The sequence below is a fragment of the Dermacentor andersoni genome, chromosome 2, assembly GCF_023375885.2.
Source record: "Dermacentor andersoni chromosome 2, qqDerAnde1_hic_scaffold, whole genome shotgun sequence".
NCBI classification, from domain to species: Eukaryota; Metazoa; Arthropoda; class Arachnida; order Ixodida; family Ixodidae; genus Dermacentor; species Dermacentor andersoni.
Window position 1 is genome coordinate 69681244 of NC_092815.1, and position 21141 is coordinate 69702384.

General features: G+C 46.4%; 1 protein-coding gene across 1 annotated transcript in view; it reads right to left on the reverse strand.

The window, feature by feature from the left end:
- Phax (phosphorylated adaptor for RNA export) overlaps nt 1-21141 on the reverse strand; it is a 32806-nt gene that overhangs the window by 1545 nt on the left and 10120 nt on the right. Inside the window, exons 3-5 of the mRNA XM_050188855.3 lie at nt 19952-20402; nt 18828-18919; nt 11065-11233 (exon numbers count right to left, since the gene is read on the reverse strand). Coding sequence (XP_050044812.1) covers nt 11065-11233; nt 18828-18919; nt 19952-20402 — 712 coding nt within the window. The remainder of the gene's footprint in view (nt 1-11064; nt 11234-18827; nt 18920-19951; nt 20403-21141) is intronic.

Genomic DNA, 21141 nt, shown 5'->3' on the forward strand with positions numbered 1-21141 from the left:
GCAAGGCTACAAAAGCATCGAACGGCACTGCCACATGCAGAAAGGCCGACGAGACCTTCACGGCTGCGGCGCCGCATGCCGCGACGGCTCTCTTTGCATCCAAAGGGCAACTAAGGCCAGCGCACAGGTCCTAGAATTCAACCTCTCAAGTGTGGAAAACTTTCCAGCACGCGTTCCCGTGTCGAGGTAATTGCCCTCGTCCCGGAGAAATTTGCGTCACCCCGTCACCCGTCACCCCAGACACAAAGTGGAGGACCCAAAGGAGAGGACACAAAGGGAAGGAGGTCCTTGCAAAACCTGACAAAGGTACTGACACTTCCACAAGTTCCCCCAGAAGACATCGACTACTGACCACGAGGAGTGAATGACCCTTTCGGTGGGGACCTCTCCGCCAATTGTAACGGCTGCATGCGTGAGGTTATCATAAGGCCGTCCTGGCCCCGTTGGTCAGAACCGCTCGTGACTCCGATAGTCACAACCATGTACCAACGAAGTGAATACATTCTTTATTTCTTTTCTTTTTTTTATCATCCCGATGCCCGCCTTCGTCGCATTCTTCCGATTCTTGCGGTGAAGATCCACCTGACCCGGTCGAGATCGTATCAAGGGTACATCTGACGGACGGCTTCGGGAGCTCGAGCGGGAAGGCGGGCGCTTTGCGGCGCTGAGAAAGAGGCACGAAAACGTGACAAGTAGTATATTTTTGCGCTATATACGTTCAAAGCAGCGACGTCTATACGTATACGCTTGACCAGGGGTTCCGAATCCGCCAGGCGTGTGAGGCGTTGTCACCGTCGCTTTCCGCGGAGCACGTGAAACAAACTGCGTCGCATGCCGACGACATGTGCCACCTGTGATCAAGCAGCCGCCGCGTCGCCAACGCCGTGCCTGGCCAACGAGGCATCTACAGCTTCCGTCACCACACTGAAGCGCGTTGTGCAAATGACACCGCGCCAGCGTGACAGAGAAATGAAACGGCCGTCAAGCCGCCGCATCGCCAAGCACGGCGCGACAAGCTCGGAGAGACAAACCGCGCGCTAGCGGCTGCGGCGACGAGCTGCTCTATTTTTGAGTCCCCGACACGCGGTTGTTGCGGCGCGCGCTTGTTGCCGCCGCGCCTGCCATGCCAAGCCGACAGCGAGGACGAAGTGTGACGACGAAGTATGACGAAGCTCTTCGCGGTTGCCCGCCGCGTGCGCGCGTCTCGTCAGCCCGACGAGTGCGGATGCCAGAGACATGTACGCACAGCGGTGCATAATGGGGAGAAAGAATTAGGCGCTGCCTCCAGTTTTCTCTGGCATAAATCGACCGAATTACGGCTGCAGAGTCTGATGCAGCAGCGCAAGCAGAACGTCTATAAGCAAGCGCAGCATCGCTTCCTCACCTTATCTGTCACTCTTTCGTCAGACTTTCGTGTCTTTCGTCATTCACGTGAGAGCAGAAACAACACCTAGATGGCACAGTATGACAGAACTGCAACGTTGCAGAATTTTACCGACGTTTCCAGTGTCAAGGCTGGTGTGGTGAAATGGACACGGCTGTAGGTCCCAATACAGTCCTTGCTCATTTTGTGCATCAAATACCTGTCACTTTACTGCAACCTTTTATAATAAATTCTGATCCTGAAAAAGACTTCGCAGGGGCAGTGTTCTCTGGCGATCACTTTCGGGGATAGTCACATTTCACGAGATTTCACTGGATGCGTCCGAGTACACTGCCGACAGCATTTCTGGCGCTGTACCAAGCTCGCACAGTGCCAAAGGCGCTGTCGGCCATATATTTCAACGGATCCAGTGCCGAGTGTAGCGAGAGCGAATCTCCGAAAGTGATGACCTGAGAATACTGCCCCAGGCCGCGTTCAGCATGTCGTGATTCGACGCTGGTGTCATGCTCGGCGTCATGCTCCGTTGCAGCATCGTTGCAACACCTTCTGTAATAGAAAACACCAGGACTGCGTGCTTTCAGTGGTGACTTCACACCAGAACAAGCGTCTCAACGGTATACATTTTTTCGTACTATACACAATTTTCGATGGGCTGTCTTCGTGAACTTTCTCATGGTTCAAAGCACACAGAGGGTGACCACTTTCATCGTCCTTATTTTACAGTGTGCATGGGTGGTCAGCCCACTGCATGTCGTCGCATCTCAGAGTGCAAAAGCTTTGTCTCACTTGGGACGTGTCAACTAAACCATGATAAAAGAACAGAAATTAGATGTGATGATAGCTAAAGAGTGGCAGCACTCAAAGTTTTAACCAAATCCAAATATGAATACGACAATCCCCCCCCCCCCACACACACATTCACTACCGGAAGAGAAGAAAGGAAGCAGGAAAGGGTTCACGCTTATTTCATTGCACTCTTTCCCCACAATTATGAGGTACTATATAAATGACGACATTCCCAGAGTCTCTCAGTGCACTTCAGCTGCGAGGAGTTGCAATGCCTATGCTCCTGGTGCACAAGTCCATCAGAAAAGCAAAACATGTCTGTGGTCTTTCTACGTGTTCTCCCGTGCATTATTTCTCGGCAAATAATTTCAACCCCACACATTTTTTCTACAAACAGAACCTCACGTGCACAGTTGCACTTGCATTTGGCAGTTTCCTTTCAGTTCTATGGAGAAGAAAAGAAAGTTGAAAGAACGCACTTCCTTTTTGTGAATATTTCTTTGCACATTCCTCCGTATTTTAGCACTGGGTGAGGGGATATGTTGTTATATGCATGTCACAGTTGAGCTAAATGACGGTCAGTATTAAAATAAATTCATTGTTCACTGTGAATTGACCAGTGCACCAAAATATGAGCTTTTTTTTCTGTATTTTCCTTGTTCCAAGCCAGATCAAATGTCCAGTGGTGGAACAGCCATTTGACCTTTTGGTGCTAGTGTTGACAAAGGCAAAAAATCTGATTTGGCATAGCAACAAGCACTTTTGGTGCAGTGTCCAACATAAAACCATAAAGCAGACATGGTCTCAATTTTAACTGAGATAGTCAATATAGCGCATCCGAGTTTATGTCCATCAGTGAGACGTCCGAGCCAAAAATTGCCACTCTAGCTTCATTACTTTTTAATAGAATGGCTTTCCCCATGCATATATAGTGGTGTAAAGCCCTTTCTACCATTTAGACTTCCAGCAGGCATTGTGCGTTTGGCGCACTTCACACGAACAACAAAAAGAAGTTCGTAGAACTAGGGCACGTCAACAAGAACACGGCCCAGCACTTGCAAAACTAAACTGAAGTTACAGCGAGGTGCTGACCTCATCTTCTCCATAACAAATGTTCCTCCCAACGTGCACAATGTGGCCTGCATAACTCTGTTGCAGAACATGTAAAAGCTGATTAAATTCCAAATGTGGAATTTGCTCTTCCAATTGTGCAGGTCCCCACTCACAAAAGGGGCAGTCACAAAAGGAAGGTCCCCCACTCACAAGGAAATTACACATGTGCCAGAAGCTGAGTATACCTATTGCAAGACAATGGCCAGTGCATGACCGGACATTACCCAAAGCTGCAATAATTATTTGAATAAAGGTCGATCTTTTTTCCCGAATATGTTACCCAAAATTAACAATCAACCTATATCCATAACCAAAGAATCTCAATCCATATTTGAGAACAAAGCTAGCAGAAGTACCAAGCTATCGGAGTTCCTCCGTCACAACTGCTGTAAAGCCAGTCTGGAGATTACGCAGAGTGTCTAAGAAATGCCGCACATCTAACGCGCTCCACGGCACTGAAGATGACTTTCTTTGGGTTGCCGAGAACGGCTGTGAAACATCCGGTGAAGACAACTTATCTCACAGTTCCGACGAGGTGCAGCTTGTGGCATCGGCTAGCAAGAGTTAGTAGCCGAGCTTATGGTAACTAAAGGTGTGTTAAGTTCAAAGTTCTGTCTCACTCAAAAAGCATATGGGTCCACCTATATTAGAATTCCATATTTTTATCTCTTGGCGAGTTTAACATACAAAGGTCAACCTTTATTTGTGTTCAACCTATTTTTAAGTCAATACGGTACTTTTTGATCCGAAATCGTCTTTGAAGGAGGTCTGCGCCACACTGCTACAAGGAACATCAAATTGTAGCACAAACAGCAAAAACAAAAAGACTGTACAGTGGAAGCATATTAAAGAAAGTGTGAAAACAGCAATTAGAGAACCAATGGAGCCAACGGCATCAGCTATATCAGTAGCTATGGCCGCTCTGTTGATTTCCAGGATGATTACGATGACAGCGTACTTCAGGTTTTATTTTTACTACCGAGGCAGCATTAATGGAAGGAAGCTTTTACTACGCTTTATTAGACACAACCTTGATGTAATTTTCTGTTAAAATACTGTTTTGGAGCAGGAGGGTGCAAAGGTTCGCTCTTGGTGCAATTTGGAGCAACTGGCGCAGCTGTTTCATTCCTGACTACCTGTTCAAATTCTCGTTTGTTTATGGCAATTTTAACATCCCTTCAAAAGTATTGGTCAGCATTAGTGCCTACACTATCAAGAAACAACTTGGCCATAAAGTTCACGTAAGCGTGCTAAACTTTGGCTTTTATCAATCAGAGAAACAACAAGCACGACTGTCCGTTCTACCAACACTCTTGCTCTGACTTAGCGACACACCTCAATAACTTCTATTTTAAGTACTTGCAAAGCCTTAGTCATTACTTTGTCATTTACGGTCCTTTCCCCTGTAATCTACTTGCCAGTAAAGGAAGAAAAAGCACTCAGCCATTAAAACACAGGCAACTATGTGAACATAAATACTATACTGGCAACATTTTGTGATGATTGTTTCTTTTTTTTTTTTATTTCACTAGCGCTACATCGAGTCAAACTGGTAAGTGTTCAAATTTGAATTGCGATGTTTGTTAAACCAATATATTTCTACTATCAAAGAAGACGCACACACAGGTCAAATACAACTTTCATATGATCAAACAATAATGTTGTTGTAATGCTTTTATTTATTTTGGTTACGACCACCTGCCTTGACTGCTTTGGTCAAATGTGGTGGAAGGGGTAGGGGAAATAGGAATAGAGTGAGGGGGAAAGATTGTCGATTTTTCCCAGGTAAACTTTGGGTTCTTCCATAGTATGGGAAAAGCATCACGCTGCTTTGAAGCATTAAGCTTGCTCAAGGTCCTAACCAAAAATAATTTCTTTTTCACAACATTACCATCAACGTTAGGCAGTGATCCCAAACATTTCTAGGGAATCATTAACCCTTATTTAGAAAAAAAATTGCACTATGGATGTGTTGTTCCGGAAAACGAGGTCACTGATCTGCTAAACACGGCTCTCCGTTTCGTTCTTACAAATTAATATATAGTGAAGACCCTTTCACAGTTTTTAAACATAGGCCCTGGACAGTTTCCGGTTTTGCTTATTGACACAGCCCGCTAAATTTGGCGAGCAAGAAAGGCATTGGCTGCGATATTGAGCAGCAAGAGTGCGTTCAAATCTAAGCCCGCAGATTTTCAACACTTTTCCTCTGTACATAAGAACAATTTTACAAGTGAATGTTGCCCCAAGTTACACGAAAATTTTTATCTATTTGTCTTGAGGCATAATGCGCATGTCTACTATCTGAAAACTTTAAAATAGACTTTCTGCCAGTAAAACAACTTAAAAACGTGCTTTGTGTTCCAGTGCAGTAGACTGATAAGGCTCGTGACCGGAAGTTTCTTGGGGGAGCACTCTCGCCGTAGTTATCGCGCAAGTGAAACCATCTATAGTGCTAGCCTGCCCGAGATCCTACTATATACTCAGGCCCTCCATGAATGACATTAATTTGACCCATCTAGGAATTCTTAAGTTAAATGATTCATTAACCCTTTAAGTGCTGTCAAAAAATAAAAAAATAAAAAATGTGTTCAGAAAGTTAACTTTTTATCGCCTACCTGGATAGCAAATTTCTTGCAGATAGCAGATATATATCACAAAAGAGCAGAAAATACACAACTTGTATCTGAAATTACACAAAAAGTAAAATGAGACGGCGGTGGCAGAAGGTACTGCTCATCTAACTTCATTCACTGTCGCTTCGTATCAAAACTATCATCGTTGTTGGCAACATCAGGGTCACTGGGTGCGTCTATAGCACTAAAAGCACTGTTATCACTATCAATGCTTTCATGCAGAAGCAAATCATTTTCAGAGCTTGATGACATAATCAAATGATCGCTGCATTTTTTCGGAGGAGGCTGAAATGCATAACTGGCAGCCTATCTACATCAATTAAAAAAGTGAGGCAAAACTTGTCTGATGTTAACAGTCCTCAATGTTAATAGAACTTTACTATTTTCTTGTCACTGTCATCACAACTTTACAGCCTCCACTTACACCATTAACAAGTGTTATATAAATATGGTTTGTCTGAACAAAGTGGTGTTCACTCCTCTGACCCGACTTGGAACATCATGTTATTCAAATACTAATTCTGTAATGCTTGTTGAAGGCTTCATCCATGGCAACATTTCTTTATCATCCTCCTCTATTAACGTGAGCCTACAAAACTCTTCTGCGCCCTGAACTCGAGTGTGCAAGTGCTAGAATCGACTCTTGCGAATTAAAGCTAGTTAAAATGCTCGATTCAGTCCAGATACATGCTACATACTATAGATTCATCTTAGCTGATTAATTTTAGAACACTACTGTCACAGCACTGAAGTCTCAACTTGATCTTCCCACTCTGGCCGATCACCAGTGAATATCTTGGTTAAATCTTCATCACAGAGTTATTTTATTTGCTACCATCGAACAATGAACCAACTCATAGTACCCATCTATTGCCTGTCTCACACCACCCACCCAAATTCCACAACGTTCCAGCAGTCTTATTTTTCATTTTTTGCACACACTGCATCTGACTAGAATAGCCTTCCCAGCCATACTGCTCACCAACCCTTTTCACTTCGAAACACCATCGAAGAAGTCAACCCACAATAATGCATAGTATAATGAAATCCCGATAATTTGAACTGCTCTGTTGGTCCCAGCAAAGTCCTATGTATTTGAGTAGTGAAAACTCCCAAGAATGTGAACGCCAAAAACATGCAATGGTTACGTAGAACAAAATTTCTCACTCGTATGGCCTACTTTTTCGATAAAACTAAACCAAAAGTGAAGTCGAATGCATCGTTAGCTTACTGTATGTCCTGTGCTGTAAAGATTGTAAGGAAAGATGCACAGGAAGCCAAGGCTGAAATGGCGCATGCCCTCCTTTTCCACCTGGCTTAAACATAGAAAAAAGGCACCCTAAGCGAGCGTTCACCTGCATTAATTAACACTACATAACAGCACACCTTTGGGCTGTCCTTTCTTACATAAAAATGTAGTAATAATTATACATTAATTTATAACGTATGAGTTGTTGCGAGATCTAGAGCTTTAAAAATTACAGCTCTCTTTATGAGCACTAGCTTTTAACAGCCTTAAGACCACAAATAATTAGAAACGCCAGATAAATAGAGTTTAACTAAATTACAATGTAATCACGCCTCTTGTCTAAGAACACACAGATCACTAGTAATTGAGTGGCTGCATATAATTTACAATTTTGAACTTCCGCATTATTCTCTCCCCATACGTTTTAACTAATGGACAAAAATATACATAGTTTGTCAAATAATAGCATACTGCAAATGCTCTGTTGAATGCGCAGTTTATTTTAGTTTTCTTCTTTCCTTTCTCTATGTTGTGTGCTTTGAGGAGGGTGCTATGCAACTATTGCTGTATCGTTGCCTTCTGCTGCTTTTGTTTTATAGGGCAGTAATGCAGTGGCGCTAGTCAACTCTCTAAAGGCCACACCAGAATGTTGGCGCATCCCTGGTGGTGTGTCCTGTTGAGACCAGCAACTGGACTTTTCTCCAGCACAGCTAATATGTTTCACCAGCTCTATACAGTAATGAGCTGCCATGATAGTACAGCAGCAAATTAGTGGCACTGAATAGCATGAGATTTACAAGCTGCGAACATATTTTTCACAGCGATTGGGCAAAATGTATAAGCATTACTATTACAATGTTTTTGAGTTAAAAAAAAACATCAGATACCCAATCACCAGTAAATAAAAGCTTCAATAAGATTTCTGTGCTCAAACAACACATTTTGCTGCATCTAGGAGCTATCACCTTGTGCTCAGAACAGAGGAGTTCTCTAACTTTACTACTTGATGAGATAGACTGTAGACAGTACCGTAAAAACCCGCGTATAATACGAACTTGCATATATTGCGAGCTAACATTTTTCGAAATGAAAAAAAAAAAAAGTTTTATCCACGTATAATACGAGTTAGGAAAACTCGAGGAAAACATTCATTTAAATTGCACTCCGCACTTCAATTGCTGTCTTCCTCAGCTGCGCTCTCTTCGGATAGTTCCTTGTCGGACATATCTTCCCAGAGGTACTCATCCTCTGTGCCATCGAGCGCGTTCGAGATGCCGCACTTCTTGAATGCGTGACGCACAAGGTCCTCTGATATGCTGGCCCATTCGTCCACAATCCACTTGCATAGCGTGGCTGGCGAAGCCCGCTTCAGCCGCCTGGTCGGTGTCACTGCAGGCTCAAATGAGCGCATCCAATCTGCATAACACCGCTTGACCGTGTCCTTGAACGGCTGCTCGTTCATGCAAACATCTAAAGGCTGCAGCTGAGACGTCAACCCATCTTGGATAACGACGAGTTCAGTGCCGGATTCATGCAACAGCCTCTTCACTGAGTCGGCCAAATGGCAACGAAATGCGTCCAGCACGAGGATGGACGGGAACGACAACAGTGTGGCGGGCCGCCTATACTAGATGGACTTTATCCAGTCGAGCACAAGATTCTCGTTCATCCATCCTTTCTCATGGCATCTCACGACCACATTTTTTGGCAGCTCCTCACCTTTAGGCACTGCCTTGCGCTTGAAGATGACATAGGGCGGGAGCTCGCGTCTGTCTGCCGTGCACAACAACATGACGGTAACTCGCGTTTTCTCATTGCCAATGAACTGGACATAAACTTGTTTAGAGCCCTTTTCATGCACGGTGAGGGGCGATGGCATGTCTGATAAACCGGCGTTTGGTCAGCATTGCCGATTTGCCCTAGCTGGAAGTTCTTGGACTTGCACAGTGAAATAATGTGGCGCTGGAAAGCCAGAGAAAAAGCTCTTCGAACGATTCGGGCAGCTTTTGAGAAATCGAAGTTCGGCGGCGTAAGGAAAATCCAGCACGGCACATGCAGCGATAAATCCAGTGCTTGCTCACTTTCAAGACCGAGCTCGGTAGCCCTTTTTCTCTTGCAAGCTACTTAGCTTTTGCCTGCATAAGCTCCACGCTCACAGCTAGATGCGCAGCTCACTGTTGGTGTACGAACTCCGTCAGGGCGAGTTCGATTTCCAAGAATGTCCCACTCTTCGGGCCGCGAAAGCTTTTTCGCATTCCGCTGCACACGAAAAGGGCTTCGATTTGTCGACGCCACCAGTGCATGCTTCCCTCGTTGACGCCAAACTGCCTCCTGGCCGTACTGTTGCCGATGTCCTGTGCGGCTAAAATAACCTTTCTCTTGAAAACAGCTGTGTACTGTTTTCATGGTCCGGACATCTTGGTCCTTCAATTCGGAATAAAGAAGATGCACTTCGAAGAAGCATGGTTTGCACGTGTGCTGCCAAGGTGCGCACTCAACAATAAAGAAACAATGCTGCAGTCCCGCAGCAAGAACTAAATCAAGCCGTAGCCACGTAGCAATAAGCAAGCCAAACCGTAGCCACGCAGCAATAACAAAGTCAAGCCATAGCAACGCAGTAATAATGAAACCAAAACTTCTAGCCCAAATTTCTGACTGAAATTTTTGTTCGAATCTGCATATAGTACGAGGCAAAAATATGGGACGCTAATAATAGGGAAAAAAAAACTCGTATTATATGCGGGTTTTTACAGTATGCTCACAAACAGACATACTGATGTATTTGTCACATAACTGTGTTAACTCTTTCTGTACCGCACTCACTGGGCATCGTTAGCCCGCTAACGATGGTTTGAAATGCCACTTTGGAGACCTTCCGTACCGCTCACGAACACACTGTGCTATTAGACGTGAAGGAGAAGAACTATTTTTTTTTTTCTAAGCAGTTCGCTTTTCTCCCAGGTGGTGATTTTTGAACGCGTTCCAAAGCTTTCGTGATCGTCAAAGGAGAAAGCAAAAATGGCTGCCCGCTATTGATGGTTTGAAACGCCGCTTTCGAGACCTTTCACGCCGCTCATGGACATTCTGCGTCATAGGACGTGAAGGAGGAGGACTATATTTTTGTTTTCTAAGCAGATCACTTTTTTCCCCACCAGGCGTTAATTTTTGAACGCACTCCGAAGTTTCGCGATCATCAAAGTAGAAAGCAAAAATCGCTGCCTCTGGGAGTGGCGTGTGCACTTCAAAAGACTGCAGATCTTGCGATTCCGCTGCGTCTGTGGCTGATTTTATCGATGGATTGAGCAGCAGCGAGTCGAGGATGCTGCCTTTTTGTTGGGCTTTGACTGAGAGCGACGACGATGTAAGCCAGCCCGGAACATCAGCAGTCATCTCATAAATTTTGTCACATTTTTTTTCTTAGTAATTACAAGCGTATCTTTATAAATTTTGTTCAATTCAATAACATATGTCTCCTTAACAAAGCATTTATGCATAAAAGGCGCATTCATTCTTGCTTTTGTTTATGTATTACTTAAAATGTTGAATGCAGTAATTCACTCATCAAAAATATCTGGCATAACGTACAAAAAACACCTATTTTCCCCATGGTAAGGAAAGAGTTAATATGCAAGGTTACTGTACACTAGTATAATTAAAATAATCACATTTAACAGCACTCACTGATATTCTAGATGCCTAATTGACATGTGGGTCATCACACAGTACAGCACCATGTAGAACACCTTCAGTTCTTTTTCACCACAATATGAGCGCTCCACGCTCAAAGTGGAAGAATCTTGGGATCCTTCCAAGTATATTTAAAGGGGGCATCCAATTCTCTGGACTATAAAGGTTCACTACACATTAGAAAATCATGCACGCAGCAATAAAATACTCACCAACATGCTCTTCTCTGATCATACGACTACGTTCCTTCCGATACTTTCTGCGCATGCGCTCTCGTTGCCGAATCTCCTCCCCAAAGACCATGTTCGCCTCGTCTCGTGATGTATTAGCTTTGACCAGGAAGAAGAAGACGCCGCCAGGCGTCCGCCGTCGACTCTTGTCCTGTTAAAAAAGAAAAATTCAATTCTGGGGTTTATGTGGAGAAACCTTGATCTGATTGTGAGGCACACAGTAGTGGGGGACCCAGATTAATTTTGACCACCTGGCGTTCTTTAATGTGCACCTAATTCTAGCTACATGAGCGTTACCCCCCCCCCCCATTGAAATGCAGTCACCGCTACCTTGAGCTCAGCTGTGCAACGCCAAAGCCACTAAGGTACTGTGGCAGGTTAAAAAGGGGAAGGGAGATAAAGAGACAGATATCTTCATGGTCCTGTAGGCAGACTGTGCTTTAGAATAAGGCAAGGAACATGACACAGCAATCTCAATAAACTCTCTGTAATGACCCTAACTTGCTTGAACACACACGTACACGCAAACAGAGTAAATGCTTCCAACTTTTTGCATGTTAGTTTATTCATGATATCACTCCAATATATTGACGCGGAATAAGTTTGCACGTGATGACACGGGACCCTTAAGGCGAGAACGACGAAGTTCGTGGTTGCGTGCGCGCTCTCCGAGGACCAGCCATCGCTAAAGGCAGACGTTTCGTCCCAATCTGTTGGTGGTAAACTGTTTTAGTTCTAATAGCTGGGTGACATTTCTCAAGCTCGAATAGCGTAAACTCGGTGGTCTCCTGCACAGCGGTATTGTAAGCAAACGTGACGTATGGCAAAATTTCATCCCATGTTTTGTGTTCCACATCAATGTACATGGAGAGCATGTCGGCTAATGTTCTGTTTAGGCGCTCTGTTAAGCCGTTAGTTTGGGGATGATAGGCTGTGGTCTTTCGGTGGTCGGTGTGCGCCAGTGTGATGACTTGTTGCAATAACTCCGCTGTAAACGCTGCACCACGGTCAGTAATGAGTACAGCGGGTGCACCGTGGCGAAGCACGATGTTGTGGACGAAGAAGCTGGCGACTTCAGCAGCTGTTTCCCGCGGCACAGCTTTTGTCTCCGCATAGCAAGTTAAATAGTCAGTTGCCACGATTATCCACTTATTTTGCAAGGATGACGTGGGGAACGGCCCAAGAAGGTCCATTCCCACTTGCTGGAACGGCGCCGGAGGCGGATCCAAAGGCTGAAGGAGGCCGGCAGGCTTGACGGGTGGAACTTTACGCCTCTGACAGTCACGGCACGTTCGCACATAGCGCTTAACCGATGAAAATAGGTGTGGCCAATAGTATTTTTGCCGTATGCGCGCTAATGTCCTCGCGAAGCCTAAGTGGCCGGCACAGGGATCGTCGTGACACGCCTGTAAAACTTCCTCGTGCAGTGCCGTCGGAACGACGAGAAGGAACGTTTCCTGGCTGTTCTCGAAATTTTTCTTGTACAGGACATCGTTTCGCAGGCAGTACGACGTCAATCCTCGTGAAAGTGGGCGTGGGACAACCAACGTCAGCTCCCTCGAGATATCGGATGACTGGAAGCAGCTCAGAGTCTGCACGTTGATAGTCAGCCATGCGCACCACGTCGACGACACCAGGAAACGGCAAATCTAGCTCCAAGTCGGAGGATGTCAAGGGAATATGGGAACGTGACAAGCAGTCAGCGTCGCTATGCTTATGGCCAGATCTGTAGACAACAGTTATGTCGTATTCCTGAAGGCGGAGGCTCTAACGAGCGAGGCGACCTGACGGGTCTCGTAGATTGGCAAGCCAGCAGAGCGAGTGGTGATCACGGATCGCTCGAAATGGCCGGCCGTATAAGTAGGGTCGGAACTTGCTGATGGCCCACACGACTGCTAAGCATTCTTTTTCGGTCGTTGAATAATTAGCTTCTGCTTTTGTCAGACTACGACTCGCATACGCAATTACACGTTCTGCGCCATCTTGCCATTGAACCAGAATGGCCCCGAGTCCTACGTTGCTGGCGTCCGTGTGTATTTCATTTGCCGCGGTGTCATCAAAATGCGCCAGCACTGGAGCGGATTGAAGGCGTTTACGCAATTCGGTGAAGGCCTGCTCTTGGTCTTCCATCCACGCAAAGGGCACATCTTGTCGCGTCAGTCTCGTGAGCGGTTCAGCAATCCTTGAGAAGCCTTCAACGAAACGACGGTAGTAAGCGCAGAGGCCCAGGAACCGCTGAACAGCCTTTTTGTCTTTAGGACAAGGAAACTCGGCAACGGCAGTGAGTTTTTCTGGGTCTGGTCGTACTCCTTGGGAGCTGACCACGTGGCCTAGAAACTTGAGTTCCTGGAAGCCAAAGTAACATTTTTCAGGCTTGATGGTGAGGTTGGCCTTACGTATTGCGGTAAGGACACTTCGTAGCCGGGCGAGATGTTCATCGAACGTGCTGGAAAACACAACAACGTCGTCTAGGTACACTAGACACGTCTGCCACTTTAGTCCAACGAGTACAGTGTCCATCATTCGTTGGAACGTAGCAGGAGCAGAACAGAGACCGAAAGGCAGCACTTTAAATTCGTACAGCCCATCAGGAGTCACGAAGGCGTTTTTTTCACGGTCACGCTCGTCCACTTCAATTTGCCAGTAGCCTGACTTTAGGTCTAACGAAGTAAAGAACTGAGCATGACGCAGACGGTCCAAAGCGTCATCGATCCGTGGCAGGGGATAAACGTCGCGTTTGGTGACTCAGTTAAGCCGTCTATAGTCAACGCAGAAGTGGAGTGTGTTGTCTTTCTTTTTTGCTAGTATAACAGGCAATGCCCACGGACTTGTCGAAGGCTGGATGACGTCATCATTTAGCATTTCTTGAACTTGACGCTTAATCGCCTCCCGCTCCATAGGTGACACGCGATACAGATGCTGACGAACAGGCCGCGCCGACTCCTCTGTAACGATCCGGTGTTGTGTAATGGAAGTGCGCTGGACTTTGGATTCCGTGGAAAAACAGCCGGAGAATTCTGTCAGTAGGCCCAGCAGCTGATCCTTCTGTACATTTGCTAAGTCAGCATTAATGTGGACGTGGGTATTCAGGCTGGCGTGAGTTGTGGCATCCGGTGAAGTCACTTGTAACGTGCCGATGTCGGAGAAGTCAGCAATGTCGTTCAGGAATGCCACAGCTGTACCTTGAGGGACATGCTGATACTCATGGCTGAAGTTTGTCAACAAAACTTGCGAGCACTTATGCTGTATTCGCACAAGGCCCCGAGCGATGCAGATGTGTCTTTCGAGCAGCAGCGGGATATTTGCCTCGGCAATACCCTCATAGCCGTCGAATGCGTCGCAGGTGACGAGGGTCACTACGCTGCTCCTTGGCGGCACCGTGATGTTCTTGTCAACAATCCTCAAGGCGTTGACATACGTGTCTTCAGTGCTACTCCCTGCTAAGGCCTGCGCCGTCGAAAACGTTACCCGCGACTTTTGTAAGTTAATCACAGCTCCATTAGCCTGCAGAAAGTCCATTCCCAGAATTAGGTCCCTCGAACAGCTTGGGAGGATAACGAAATCTTCGAGGTACGTAAACCCATGAATGCTCACGCGCGCTGTGCATCTTCCTACCAGGGTTAGCAGATGGCCTCCTGCAGTACGAATCTGCGACCCAGTCCATTCGGTAGAAACTTTCTTCAGCTTGCAGGCAAGGTCCATGCTCGTAACTGAGGTGTCCGCTCCAGTGTCGATTAACGCCGTTATTTCTTCGTCGTCTATGGTGACGGGAATGTTCGACGTTACTACCTCTCGTAAGGTGTTTGACTCCGTCTGTACGTCTGCGTCGTTCTGTTTTCATTGTTGTCGTCGTAGTGGAGGATCTTGTGTACGGTCGTCATCAGCGGCCTCACCTCCGAAGGTCGCTGAACTCAGTTTTCCCGACCCGCCGGGCTAGGCGAGCGGCGTCTCAGAGCGCCGCGAGTAAAGGCTTGGCTTGGTGATGGTGACCTGTAACGAGCAGGAGACGACGAACGGGGCTCCTGCCATCGCTGATCAACATTGCGACGATTTGGGACGAAACTCTCTATTTCCGGCGGCTGCTCACCAGGTCGTGGACGAGGTGCATTCGGCGAGAATCCACGGAGCCCCACATGACGATAAGGACACATTCTGTAGATGTGTCCGGCCTCGCCACAATGAAAACAAAGGGGCTTGTAGTCTGTGGTGAGCCAGACGTCGCTCTTCCTAGTCCTTGCTTCGGCAATGTGCGGTGGGCTGCGAGGAGGCCTGAAGCTTACGTCCATTTGTTGAGTGGGGTGTACCATGCTGCACGCACTTGAGGGTGGCGGACGGCGTACTGCTTCAGCGTAACTCATTTCGGCGTGCGGTCCCTGCTGTGATGCCTCGTACTGTCCAGAAATATGGACGGCCTGTCGGACCTTGGCGCGCACCATTTCTGCAATGGAAAGTTGTCCCACAGGGGCAGTGGTCGTCTGCATCTTCTGCAGTTCCTCCTTGACGACAGCCCTGATGAGTTCTCGCAAGGCGCCAACGTCGTTACCGAGGGTAACGGCAGAGAGCTCCCTTGAAATCATGACGTCACGGTTGTTTTGCCTGGCCCGCTGTTGAAGGGCCTTTTCCATAGTAGTGGCTTCGTCATGGAACTCTGCAAGTGTCGTGGGCAGATTTCGAATGAGGCCAGCAAAGATTTCCTCTTTGATGCCGTGCATGAGATGACGCACCTTCTTTGTTTCAGTCATAGAAGGGTCCGCACGTCTGAAAAGCCGATTCATGTCTTCTACGTACGCCGTCACTCGCTCATTCGGGCCTTGAATTCTTGCCTCGAACGCTAACTCTGCCCTCTCCTTCCTGTCCGCCCTGGCGAAGGCATTGAGGAACTGCCTACAAAATTCTTCCCATGACGTCAGTGTCGCCTCATGGTTCTCAAACCATGTTTTCGCGGAATCCTCAAGAGCGAAGTAAACGTAACGTAGCTTACGCTCGTGGTTCCAGTCGTTGAGGTTGGCAACCCGGTCAACATGGTCAAGCCAGTCGGCGGCGTCCTCTGAAGCACTTCCGTGGAACAGATTCGGCGTCCGGATGTGATTGACGACAACGTGCGATGCTGCAGGAGTGGCAGGAGGTGGTTGGTTCGTCATTCTAGTTCGTTCTGGTAGCAGACCGTGCTTTGGCTGGAGTCCCTGGAGACGACGGCTGGCACATATGTGCACAGGGTAAGCTCGGTTGAACTACTCGCTGGGCTTAGGTCTGGGGTATGCTCCGGAGATCTTAACATCGACCGTACCCCGCACGTCCACTAGAAATGTCACCCAGCTATTAGAACTAAAACAGTTTACCACCGACAGATTGGGAAGAAACGTCTGCCTTTAGCGATGGCTGGTCCTCGGAGAGTGCGCGCGCAACCATGAACTTCGTCGTTCTCGCCTTAAGGGTCCCGTGTCATCATGTGCAAACTTATTTCGCGTCAATATCATTTAAGACCTTGTTAGTGGGCACAAAATTCCACAAGATGACCATACCAGTAACGCGACATATCACAAGAAACACTGGCATCAGACTAGCTGCTGACACACGCTTTGAGGAAGACCCACCTAATAGTTTACAAGATAGTTAACAATTCATCACTGATGAACTCACTCCGCACACCATTACTCGAAACCTAATTACAGCTTTCTAAAAGTTATGCATGCTTCTGTAACTCCTATGGTGCACAACTAAGTGATCTGATCACCAGCAACCTGTGCTCCAATTAAAATGAGGTGCATAAGCTCCCTCAATTGCTAAGCCGCAAGCAATGGCATTAATGTCTGTATGGGTTGTCTCAACACTGATTTCCTGAGTGAAACATGTGCTGAATATTGCTGCAATGTGGCCAACAAGGTGAAACAGCATATTGTACAGGCTGCCCCAAGTATTGCATTTCCAATAGTATAACCCAGATATGGGTGTAACGCGAGGAAGACTTTTGATGAAAACAAAGATAAAAAAAATTATGCTGTAATTATAATGCAACTTAACAATGCATAATGTATCCCTGTATATGGGCTTTGATGCACCACATGCATGCATTATGGTAATGATCACTTATCACGACATCCTGAAAGACTGGTGCATGATGTGCTGTACCACTAGTCACCTGTCATGCGCGTTTTCATGGTGACGCCTTGTCAAAGTGCTTTGTTGGTGCGAATATGGCCATTAAATACTAAACTGTCTGCTCAGGGTGTTCCGAAACTTTCTGGCCCCGAGCAACCCCACCAGACTGATACATAATCTCCCCGTCCGCTGCAGACACACATACACTCCTGCTCACTTTCTTTTTTACACCAATGTGATTGTCCATGGACCTGCGATAAAAATGTTGTAATGAATCTACTGAATGGCTACACAAATTATACTGTGTGGAAAAGAGAACGAAAGAAGGGAGCAAATTACTGAATTATTTGAACAGGGTAATCGGTATGTGGCTCTATGCCATTAGAGTCAGAGTGAGTTCGCCTGTCATGCAGTTGGGCTTGCATTGTGTTGTACTTGCAGATGGAAAGTGCATTATGCAAAATTTTTGTAAAGTTGAAGTGAAGACCAATTTACGTCTAGCAATGTCAATCTTGTGCGCAAGAGAAACAATATTACCAGATTGAATGTCACGTGAGTGAAACAAGAATAACCAAAGCAGCGCCACCACTGGATAAGCTTGATTCTTCTAATGTTTACGGTTCAGCGTGTTACCTTTAATATAGAAGCCTATCACTTTTGACTGAAGAACTCGCAATAACACGTAACACGCGAAACTTTTTTCATGTAGCTGCATGCTGCGTAATGCAGTGAGCGCTGGCCATACAGTTACCTTACGGGCAACACACACCAAGAACATATAATTGGCACGAACCAAGTGTCTGACAAACGAAAAGTTATTTGTTTATGTTGCTTTTTGCACACAAATGCCGTTAGTCACTCATCCTGAGTAATCGCGATGGTAACCCCAAATGTCTGGCCGCACGGGTTCGTGGTGCACCTTGCATGCGTCGAAGTGCTTCTCACAAGCTTTTTAAAAATCTCGGATATGACAGAAACAGATGCAGTATGGAAGCAAACCAGCCTGCATGAATATGCGCTGTACCAATACCAGTGCAGCAGCGCTCCAAATCGTGCATGAATGTGCTCTGCATATGTTATGTGCCGTTAAATGGCCTGATCGTCGCGCGTCAGCAATGAGCGAACCAGGCAGATGCTGCCAGATACGAAAGTGGCTCTTAGCTTGCACAACAACAGAGTTCATCCTTGCTCGCAAAACAGGCCACACTGCAAGGAAGAATGGAACGCATTCAGCGTAGATATTGTGGGTCTTTCTCGTGAGGGATACTGAAGTGCGGCCATGGCATGTGGTTATTTTGTTAAATCCAAACCATAGTGTAAAAATCGGTTGAAGGGGTTATGGGCTCGAATTCATTCTGTCCATTTGTGAAGCTTCTCAGTTCTGCAGGACCCAGTTTGGGAACTACTGCAGAGATATTTGAGCCCCTTTAATCCACCAGCCACATTGCTCTGCATTGCATCGATTTGTGCACTTAGTATTCGCAGACTTGCACTTTCTGCCGTCAAGATGCTGGCTTTCTTTCAGAGCCAAGTTGCCCAGAATTAGGATGATACCAGCTGTAGGACGGATTCTTTTTCTGAGAAAGTTAATGAGCATGCTTTTGATGTGCCCCATATGGAACTCGTGAGTACCGCAGCATACTTGCCCTGGTCAGTAGGCCCCCTGATGATTCGATGTCTTCCGTCATGCCCAACAGCTTGCGAGACCGTGCGACACCAAGGACTTGTACAACCCGCCCTTTGGTGAAAGGTTTTAAAAAGAAACAGAAATCACAAAAGTTGCTGGAAGCTAATGTTGGAAAGCCACCACAATGAAAACAACATAATACTACATTAAAGAGAGACTAAAGAGAAATATTAAGTTAAGCTTGAGCGGCAAATTACATATCTGGAATACATGCATTGTTAAGTGTTGTCCTAAGTGGAGTCTTCATGAGCCAGAAAAGACACAACAATGAAAGATGGGTTTGAAGGTGCTTGAAGAACATAACGTCAGTGTAGCATATATTTCTTTTTGGGGTCTCCTTAAAGGGCCCCTCACCAGGCCCCATAGCAAATTTTGGTTATATGCTGGAAGTTGTTATGTGTCCTCTAGGGAGCGTTCTGCCGCAAAAATTTTTCAAGTGGACTCACTAATCGCTGAGATAGAAATATTTCAGTGCCGCGAACCCATGATTTTGGCAGGCGGGCTTTACTGCATAGTGAGACTCCCTCTTCACTCGCCCTGTCTAGCCTTCACAAGCAAAATTCCTTCCCTGTGTTTTCCCACGCCGGACCTTGAGGATTGCATGACACATACGTCATAATACTTTGCAGACACGATTGTTATCATGCAATGTATGCTTTGCGCTTGTCAACTCAATATGGCCAGACCTGGTGAGGGGTCCTTTAAGCACACCGACAGAAATTTTAAGACGTCTCATACTGCACCTCTGCTCCAAGAAAAAAAATTGGTAATCACATCATACACTCCCCTGTAGGAATATCCTGGCAGTGCCCCTGCTACAATGTTGGAACAACGAATGCCAATTGCTACAGTGGGGCACCGTGCTGAATGCTACGTCATAAAGTGGCAGTAAGCACTGTCAAAAGTGGCTTACTGGAAATGCTTACTGGAAATATTGCCCCAGGGATCAATACCACATGAGACATGTGACTACATAATATTTTTCCAAGACTGGGTGGCATCAAAACGACACGTTTGGTAAATAAAGCTACTGTGCATCAGCCACACAGTCCCTTCCTGTACGTATGAGTCCATGAAACTTACCCACAAGCTCCACATTAGTCTCCTCTAGTCGATTTGCTATGTCAGCAGCGACCTCAGCTGCTTGTTCATCGTCTTCTTCCGAACCGCTCGACTTGGAGCTGTCTGACTTAGATCGCCGTTGCCTTCCAGCCCCTCGAAGTTTTGGACTTCGTGACCTTGAGGGACGGGTGCAGGCATGCTCTCCTAGCCGATCCATGATTGACCTCTTCTGGCCACGAGAACTTGGGTCCTGAATGTCAACCACGTCATGTGTAGTGGCACTGTCCCCATCAAAGAGATCATCCGGCTCAATGGGGTCTGGCCGTGTGTCGAGGTTCTTACGAGTGAAGTCGTAGCTCTCACAGTGACGGTCATTCTTCCAGTTGACCATATGGGATGACTCCACTGAGACTTGCCCTAGGTCCTCCATAAGCAGCTGCTCACTGAGTACAGCGCCCCACACATTGTTTACCTGTATGAAGTAGCAGAAGATAACTGAGCAGGGTACAAACAGATGGATTTGCTTTACTAGGTACAATGGCACCAAGTACAAATGCTGTAACAAATTAAATGTACACAATTGGTGGTGAAATTATGTGAAAGACCAAAGCAGGAACCATGAAATGTAGAGGGATTGACAATTTCTGAAAATCACACGATGAAATTAAAGCAGGAATTGAAGCCAGCAAGCTGCTTGCTACGAAATATAATGGAAGCACGAGGCCACACCAGAACTCCTTTGTCTTGGCGCTTTCAATTATTCAATGCTGCAATGCATGGTCAATGTGTTCAAACAAGTTTCTGCCTTTTCAACAGGTGCTTCTCATCTGCTCTTCCTTCCATGGGAGTGCATCAAGCATGCGCCTAACAAATCTAGCTGCTGCTGTTGATTCCGCCGAATTGGAACCTCGCCTGTGGATTATCGACAACCTCACCACCAGGAACGATGGTGGAATAACGCCGCAGGAAGACCGTATAAAGCAAGCACCCTTGCCGGCAGCGTCCACTGGGCACGGCAGCAACACATGGGTGATGTGGTCAAACAAGTTTCTGCTTATTCAACAGGCTAGTTCATATTCATGCTATAAGAGTGACAATCGCTTTCTTGTAGTGCTGCAGTGCCCACGGGTGCTGTTTTCTATTTTTGCATCACTATGTCTGCTGTTGTTGGGTGATGTTGAGATGAATCCTGGACCTGAATTAAAAGTACT